The sequence below is a fragment of the Carlito syrichta genome, unplaced genomic scaffold (genome assembly GCF_000164805.1).
Source record: "Carlito syrichta isolate Samal-C Ts95f unplaced genomic scaffold, Tarsius_syrichta-2.0.1 Scaffold303520, whole genome shotgun sequence".
NCBI classification, from domain to species: Eukaryota; Metazoa; Chordata; class Mammalia; order Primates; family Tarsiidae; genus Carlito; species Carlito syrichta.
The window spans coordinates 1-9439 of NW_007247616.1; the positions used below are offsets into that span (position 1 = coordinate 1).

General features: G+C 44.2%; 1 protein-coding gene across 1 annotated transcript; it reads left to right on the forward strand.

Moving 5' to 3' along the window:
• Nucleotides 1–3243: 3243 nt before the first annotated feature.
• On the forward strand, nt 3244–9158 carry LOC103260987 (antigen-presenting glycoprotein CD1d-like; the record flags this gene model as incomplete). Its single annotated transcript, XM_008058627.2, has 6 exons — nt 3244–3351; nt 6574–6772; nt 6850–6936; nt 7240–7518; nt 8024–8302; nt 9056–9158. Coding segments are annotated over exons 1-6 (1055 nt in total), but the record flags the coding sequence as incomplete, so codon positions are not given.
• Between the last annotated feature and the right edge of the window lie 281 nt (nt 9159–9439).

The following is a 9439-nucleotide window of genomic DNA, read 5'->3' on the forward strand; positions in this document are numbered from 1 at the left end:
CAAAAAGGAGGCATGAGGTAAGGAAGGGAAGGGGAGAAGAATGTGGGAGAGGGAAGAAGGAATGGATGACCTGACTGGATGTGGATGCAGATGAAGGACAGCTAGAAGGAAAGAAGAAGGAGATAGGTGAGAGAGGGAGATGGAGAAGGAAAGGAAAAGGAGAGAGCGTGATGGGGGAGAAAGAAGCATTAGGAATGAAGGATCAAAGAGACATGGAAGTATTTGATTTAAAAAGACTCTGTTAGGTGCAGTTAGGTGTCTGTTAAATGATGTTTTCTTTGCAAAGGCATTTTATAAATTGTGGGTCATGGAAGGGAAAAAAGAAGATTACAAAATGACAAGTGCTCCCTCTCCTTGAAATCAAAATGGGAGATTCTGAGAAAGCAGCCATTAAAATATGTTTTCTTCCATCTTTTGGCTACTTTATGAACTTTGTTGCATTTCACTGGTGGCTAATGTCCCTTGATATGCCTAATCTATTAGTTTAACCCCAGACCTTGAATAAAGAGCCCTTAAGATTAGAATTTGGTCACAAAAATGAAGAATCTCAGAATTGGAAGACCCCATTCAATGCAGTCATCTTTTCAACAGCACATTTTACAAATGATCATTCAGGTCCAGTATGGACATCACTATCGGCAGAGTTCACACAAATCAGACCATCCTTTATTGGATAACTCTAACATCTACACAATTTTCTCATTCTTGTGTTACACTAATGTTTTTCTTCTGGTGACTGTCATATATTGGACCTAATGCCATCAGCCAAAGCAACTGAGAAGCAACTGAGTTCCCATTTTTTCATGATAAACCTTCAAACGCTGGCTAGTCCTTTAAATTGCTCCTCATTTTCTGTTACCTCTTCTAGACAGGAGATATTTGTAAATGCTGCTCCTCAGTCAAAGTGCTCAGAACAAAACAAAATCAAACGTTATCATGGACAATTCCTGGCAACAGAGGCAGAGTAAGATAATAGAGACTGCCTACGCATTCCAACACAAGCTTCAAAGACTAGTAAATACTGAGTGAAATGTAAGCTAAAATTTTTACATAACACAGTTAAGCTCGAAGGAGCCTTTTAACACAAAGCAAATTGTTGAATTCATAATCGTAAAAGTAAACTGATAAAGTGGCAGCTTATGAATATTTTGGTCCTGGTTTTGCCTAGGTGCTGGAGGTTGGATTTCTTTTTTTTTTTTTTTACTTTTTTCTTTATTTATTTTTATTTTTAAATTTTTGTTATAAAGATGTGGGGTACAATTCAGTGTTAGGTATATAAACATTGATCATGCAGGTACCCTTGTTGATGAGGTGTGCCCCTCCCTCCCTTAGCCGTTTCCCTCGACTGCCAATCCCACCGCCCCCACAGTTTCCCATTACTGCCAATTGCTTTCTTATAGCATTTTATAATTGTTCAGTGGAGGTTGACTTTCTAATGCTCATGCAGGGACATGAGGCTTTGCCTTGGGAAGTGGGAGGTGACACCCTGAAAAAGAGATCCTTTGCAGAAAACTAGACCCTCTAACAGATGTAAATTCTATAATGAAAGGGCAAGATGACTCTTGTCCACTAGCACTGGGAAGGGATGAGAAAAATCACTTGCTAGCACCTTGGGTAAATGAAAAAAAAAAGTTCTGTTGAAATTAAAACCCCAGGCCTGTAATTAATATGCACTGGTTTGGGATCTTGATATTTTATTGTCTGCATAGAGTGTAAACCACAAGCTGAGAAATTAACACAAGAACTGGTCCAGGACCATTGATATTCCTAGAGCCTTGGCAGAAGCAAATGCAAAATAGTTCTGCATGACCTTTTTCATAACCTAAGGCTCATGGGACTCCCACAAAGGATAACAATTATAAAACATGAAAAAAACTCACTATGAAGACAACACAAAGAAAACCACAAATTCCATTGGGAAAAGAGCCTGCAGACACAATAAGAAAAGTCACATCCCAATAATTAAGGATAGAAAAGTATTCTTATTATCTAGTAATAGATAATAAGTATGCTTAAAATGTTTAATGAGCAAAAAGAAGGACTAGAAACCATAATGAAAAATAGGACAGTATGATAAAAATAACAGAAGGATTTTACAAATAATCAAATTTTCAATAAATGAGAAATTTATCACTAATATTAAAAAATCAGTGGGCACACTAAATAGCAGAACAGAGACAGTTGAAGGTAACTTTAGAGAAGTAGAAGAGAGCTCTGAAGAAATTACCCAGAAATGGACCGAGTGATTGTCCTATTCCATTTTGTGTTGATATAACAGAATAGTTGAGACTGAGTAATTTATAAAGAAAAAAAGTTTATTTAGCTTGCAGTTTTGCAGGCTAGGGAGTTCTCAATTGGACAGCTACATCTGGCAGTTTCTGGTGAGGACTTTGTGCTGTGTCAAAACACAGTAAAGAAATGTAAAGGGAACTGGGCATGTGCAAAAAAGAGCAAAAACAGGCCAGGCGCAGTGGCTCAAGCCTGTAATCCCAGCACTTTGGGAGGCCAAAGTGAGAGGATTACCTGAGCCCGCGGGTTCGGGACCAGCCTGGGCAACATGGTGAGACTTCATCTCTACAATAAATAAAAAAAAATTAGCTGAGCATGGTGGCATGCGCCTGTAGTTACAGCTACTTGGAAGGCTTAGGTGGAAGGATCACCTGAACCCAGCAGGTCAAGGCTGCTGTGGCCGTGAGCAGACAGAGTGAGACTCCAACTCAAAAAAAAAAAAACAAAACAAAAAAAAGCAGAAATGTATAAAATTGAGACTTAAAAAAAATACAAAAGACCAATGAAATGAAAAGTCAGTTTTTTGAAAAGATAAACAAAATGGAAAACTCTTAGCTAGACTAAACCACTAAATCAAGAGGAAGATAACTCGTAGCATCTTTACCAGGATTAAATAATGGCTGGAAAGCACTTTGAATAGCTGCAGACATAGAAAATGTGCTTAGAAATTTGTTTAACAAACACTTATTGAGTATCTGTAACGTGCTAGTCAGTGTAGCAGGCACTGAGGATATAATACTCAGAAAGACCAGAGGCATGAGATCAGAAAATAAACTAGCGAAAGAAGTGAGGCAGTACATTTCAGGCAGTGATGTGTGTGTATGATTCACATAAATCAGTGAGAGCAAACCGAAAGTACTTTGGAGATCAACGGGAAAGTTTTATTTTAGAAACTGAAATCAAATCAGCCAACTGAACAGTATGGCTATGAGTAAAAAAAAGAATCAAAGAATAATGCTAGGAGTAAAAAGAGAACGGAGCAAATCAACATATGGCAATGAGGATCAACCAGAATACAATCCAGAGAGACAAGAGGCTTGGAAACTAGCTGGCGAATCAGCAGTAAGCCGGTGGCACTCATTATCTTTCTTATTAAACAAACAAACAAATAAATATAAATAAATATCACTTGCACTGCCCTTATGATACTTGGACTCTTTATATCTTCACTATTTCATGACAAATTCTATTTTTAGCTATTTTTAGTCAAGTCATGTGTAATTCTTTGATTCTAGTCCTACCCAAGAAATTCTTATGTTCTTCTCTCTTTCTAATGACCTAGGATTATAGAATCCCTGAAGAAAAGAAGCCACAGGAGTAATTTCACTTAACAACCTCGTCAGAGCTTGGGGGCTGGGAGGGGCAAGCTCAGAATATAGCTGTGAAAAATGTTGAGTCAGAAGTTGGAAGATTAAATTTCTAGTTTTGTCCCTGAGTCATTAGCCGTGTGTTGCTCTGGAGAATTGCATGTCCTTTCTTTGATTTTGGCTTCCTCATTTACATACAGAATAGTAATCCCTATCTCTCATAGTTGTTGTGGTGATTAAACAAAACAGTATATGTGAAAGGACTTTAGAAACTAAAAATTCTTAAGAAGTGACAGAAATTATTAATCTAGTAGCATGAATCACAGCCAGTTTTTGAGAGAAGCGGGACTGATCTGTGCTTCCATCATGGCTCTTTTTTTTCTTTCTTAAAAACAAAAATAAAAACAGCTGGGCATGGTGGCTCATACCTGTAATCCCAGCACTTTGGGAGGCTGAGGCAGGTGGAGTGCTTGAGCCCAGGAGTTCAAGACCAGTCTGGGCAACATAGTGAAATTTTGTTCCTTCAAAAGATAAAAAAAAATTAGCTGGGTGTGGTGGTGCATACTTGTAGTCCCAGCTACTCGGGAGGCTGAGGTATATCGCCTGAGCCCAGGAGGTTGAGGCAGCCATAGGTCATGATATGATTATGCCACTGCACTCTAGCCTGGATGACAGAGTGAGACTTCAACTCAAAATAATAATAATAATAATAATAATAATAATAATGATAATAATGCAGCTTTATTGAGATGTCAGTAACATACATGATTGTATATATTTAAGGCATACAATCTGGTATTTTGATACCTGTTTACATTATATTTAATTAAATTTGGCCTAAAGTTGTCTGTGAGTGTATCGAACTGTAATCTAACTTAATATGTAAACAAGGTACAAACAAATGGCAACCCATTTGTGAGTATATTCTTGTAACGAGTAACCCAGTCTTTGCTAATCATAGCAGCCAAGCTTTCAGTCAAATGATGACAATCAGATCTTTCGCAATCTAGAACCCAGAGACTGGGTCTTTTGGAAACAACACCAGAGAAAGACTGACCTTTAACCAGAGACTGGGTCTTTTGGAAACAACACCAGAGAAAGACTGACCTTTAACTCCAATGGAAGACGATAATACCGACTTCTCTGCAGCAAAATGTCAGGGCTCAAGTCTTGGATCCACATCTATCAAGTCAACTGGGCTCTTCTACACCCCTGGAAAGATACACCTGCTGAAGACCTTAAAGTAAAGCTGACTAGGGAAGTTTTCTTTGATGTGTATGTGGGTTTATTGCTACACTACTTTCCACAGAGGCTGAACTAGCTTATATTCCTACCAACAGTGGTCAAGCATTCTCTTTTCTATGCAGCCATGCCAGTACATATTTCTGACCTTTTTCTTGAGTTGGAGTCTCACTCTGTCGTTCAGGCTGGAGTGCAGTAACACGCTCACGGCCACCCCAGTGTCCACCTGCTGGACTCCAGCGATCCTTCTGCCTCAGCCTTCCAAGTAACCGGAAGTACATGCGTGCTACCATATAAGTTTTTATTTATTGTAGAGACAAGGTCTCACCAAGTTGCCCAGGCTGGTCTTGAACCCACAGGCTCAGGCAATCCACTCGCCCCCGCCTCCCAAAGTGCTGGGATTTTAGGCTGAGCCACCGAGCATGGACTATTTTTGACTTTTTAATGATAGCCATCCTTACTGGTTAGGTGGTTTTAATTTGTATTTCTCTGATGATTAGTGAGGTTGAGTATTTTTCATGTATTTACTTGCTGTTTGTATGTCCTTTGAGAAGTGTCTGTTCATGACCCTTGCTCACTTTTTAATGGGGTTATTTGTTTTTTTTCCTTTTGATTCATTTGAGTCCCTTGTAGATCCTGGATGTTAGGCCTTTGTCTGATGCATAGCTTGCAAATATATTTTCTCATGTCATGGGATGTCTCTTTACTCTTTTGATGGTTTCTTTTGCTGTGCAAAACCTTTTCAGTTTGATAAGGTCCCATCTATCTTAGCTTTTGTCCTAATTGCTTTTGAGGACTTGGTCAAGAATTCATTGCCTCCTCTGCTATCCATCACCAACTCATGGATCAAGAAGGGGAGAGGGAGGTGTCGGGGCACAACCAGGTTCTAACTTGCCAAAGAAGGACTCTTTCCTCAAGGTAGTCTAAGGCCCTGAACCACTATTTTTGTCACTATTTCTATTTTCAGTATGAGAAGTCAGGAGCTGGCTGTCCAGGTACACAGATACACACTATCATCTTACAATTACTCTTCAAAAAGTGGTTTGTATTTGGACTGTGAATGAGAGGAGCCAGAGGAGGAGGGCAGAGAGGGCAGGCGGAAGGAGTGAGAGCAAGAGGAACAAAGTCTAGGAATACTCCCCACCAAAAAGAGTGAGAACACGGAGGTGCGAGGGGTGAGGTGGGTGGAGGAGGGGGTGGGGCGCGGAGGAGGAGTAGGGGAAGCAGGACCCTGGTGGGAGGAAAGGGAAGCCAGCAAACACTGACACGGAAGAATCCCGGGATAGGAAAGCTGTAAAGAATCTTAGCCAGCCTAGTCCAACCTGTCAATGTACAACCGAGAAAACTACTATTCACATTTTTGCTTTATTACGGATGTGACCCGTGCCCTTGTAGAAATTTTGGAAGACAAAGTGTAAAGAAAACTAAGATCCCTACCGGTTTTCCACCTGAACTCATATGCTAAAGCAAGGACTTTACTCCTTAAAAAAAATATTTTTTTAACACGGTCGGAGTTGTAACAAATACAACTTCATGTCTGTCTTTTGAAACTTGACGAGTTGCAAGAGCTTCCCGCACGCTGTTTCAACTCTCCCTTGAAACGGGAGACAAAGACGAGCTGGCTGCGATAATGAAGCGAGCGGCGGTGTCCGGACTCCTGGGACCCCCGGCTCTTGGCGGTTGGAACAGCTGGGGACTAAGGAGACCACCCTAAACAGCAGCGAATCCACAACAGGCTCGAGCAGGAGGCCGCCTGTGTCCGGGCTTGGGGGTTGGCCTGGAAGCCGGCCACCGGGGCCGGGAGCTGAGCGGGCGGGAGAGGAGCGCGGGGCAGAGTGCAGGGCTCCGCGGAGCGCCGCGAGCGGCCAGCGCCATGAGCGCCCTGCCGTTCCTGCTGCTCTGGGCGCTCCCCCAGGCTTGGGGAACCTCGGGAGGTGAGTGGACCGAGGGAGGCGCGCGAGCAGGGCGGGAAGAGGGAGCCGGCCGGGAGCCCTTTGGGCGCGGGTGGCAGTGGGAGATGCTGCTGTATACTTTGGGGGTTATCGAAGCAGCTTCACCAGGGACATAAAGGATTTCGCCAAAATGCTGCAAGTAGCCTGTGAGCTGAGGGCCGGGATCCTGGGCCGGTTCCCAAGGGGAGAGAGTTGACGCAGAAGCTCAACTGGGAGACTGTGGCCTTACCTCATGAGGTTCCCTGCTCTCCGCCCTCTTCTGATCTCCACTTCTGTCAGGAGATGTCCCAGCCTCTGACTCCTCAAAATATCCCGTTCCTGCCTGCTCCAGGTCACCCACTCTCCTTTCCCTGAACTCTGGGTCCCCATGATAACCTCCACACCCATTTCTTCTCTTTCACCCCTTCTAGTCTCTTAAACCTTTCTTTGATCTCTATTTCTCTCCGCAGATCCCATTGAGCTACAGCTGTCTGCTGGCTGTGAGATACACCCTGGGAACACCTCAGAAAACTTCCTCCATGTAGCGTATGAAGGAAGAGAGGTCGTGAGTTTCCAAGAAACTTCTTGGAAGGCAGCCCCAGAGGCCCCAGACTGGATAAATGTGGCCATCACAGTGCTAAACCAGGACCAAGAGACGAGGGAAACAGTGCAGTGGCTCTTGAATGACACTTGCCCCCAGTTTGCCAGTGGCCTTCTTGAAGCAGGGAAATCAGAACTGGAAAAGCAAGGTGCCTGCCTTCCTACTCCGTGTACTCCATTCCCGGTCTCCAAATGGGCTTCTTTATTCCAGGGTTCTGATTCATTTGAGCATCCAAAAAAGAGAAAGGCCCAGGAGGGAATAGATAAGGTGTGAGGGTATTTATTTATTTCACAGACATTGACAGAGCATTTTTTGGGTTCTATGAGTTTAATTAAATAAACACTGGGGGGCAGAGTTCAAAATTGAGCCGGGCGGGGAGGATCCCTGCCTGCAAGGTTGGATGTTAGTTAAAGCAATGTTTGAAACATGCTACACGTGTTACAGCTGAACAAAGGGTGTTACAGGAGTACAGAGGAGGGCAGACTGGGAGTAGAGAAGGGGAATCAAGGTCAGGGAAGGCCCTCCCACACGAGGTGACACTAGTGGATAGAAGTCACTAGAGACTTCATTTCAGGAGCTGGACATGTGGGGACCATGAGATTCTAAGGCAGAGTCCTCTCATCAAGATCCTCTCATTCCCTTGTTGGATACAGTGAAGCCCAAGGCCTGGCTGTCCAGTGGCCCCGGTCCCGGGCCTGGTCGTCTGCTGCTGGTGTGCCACGTCTCAGGATTCTACCCAAAGCCTGTGTGGGTGATGTGGATGCGGGGTGAGCAGGAGCAGTCAGGCACTCAGCAAGGGGACATCCTGCCCAATGCCGACGAGACGTGGTATCTCCAAGCAACCCTGGATGTGGAGACTGGCGACGCACCTGGCCTGGCCTGTCGGGTGAATCACAGCAGTCTAGAGGGCCAGGACATCATCCTCTACTGGGGTGAGGAAGATCCGGGGTCCAGGCTGGAAATGGCACGAGGTGGGGGGCATAGAGGAAGGCGCCAGGGAAGGATGGGGCTTGACGCACCCAGGATTGAGAAGTTTGAGATGAGGCTTCCAAACAGGAGGAATAGACAAAGGGGGTCCCGATATCAAAAGGAAGGAAACAAAGACCTGAAACTCAAAAAGGATTGTGATGAGGTGTTCCCTATACAAGAAGAAACGAGGCTGAAAACCCCAGAGATCCAGAACTACGCCGCAAATAAAGAATTCTGGAGGATTTCTTCCCCAGCATAGAGGGGGCTGGAGGCTCTGGAAAGGTGGTTAACAATAATAGCTGTAGTTTGTGAGTGCTTTCTCAATAGTGTGGGAAGCGATGATTCTGCAAAGAGCATCTCATCTCATCCCCTCAACCCTCTGTGAAGTAAGTATCGCAAGTCTCATTTTATAGATGAGCAAGTTGAGGCTGAGATAGGTTAACTTTCTGGAGTCACACGGAATGTGGAAGAGCTGGATTTAGTCTCAGGTCTGCCTAGCTACTGAACTGTTGCCCTTCCCCCCATGCTATATTAGCAAATGCTGAAGTGAACTTACCATGAGGAGTGACAGGTATCTAAACCGATGAGTAGAAATAGGTGCTTCAAGTGGAGAAGGAGTTAATAAGAGGCATCTGGCACCCTCACGTCATCTTATACCAGGGGACTCAACATAGGTAGAGATCCTGTGCTGAGTCAGCCGGTGTTCCCCAAAACAGGTGGGAGCCATGCCTCAGTGGGCCTGATCGCCTTGGCAGTACTGACGTGCCTGGTGTCCCTCCTTGCGCTCATCATAGGCCTAGCCTGGTTTAAGAAGCGCCGGTAAGTCTCCCCCTTCCTCAGCCTCTCTGTCCCCCATTCCTGTCTCTCCTTTTCCTTAATTGTCTCCCTCTCTCTCTATTTATGTTCTCTCACAGTTCCTATCAAGACATCCTGTGACTCTGCTCACCACATTTACCTCTCTGGAACTCAGGACCTCAAGTTGCCAGGACTTCAGCCCTGGTCTGCTCAGGAATTGAGAATGGAGGGAGAGCTACCTGGAAGATGTAGTGAGCAGTCATCAGGCAGCTCTTATCACACCCCTTTAGTGTTTCTGTGAAATA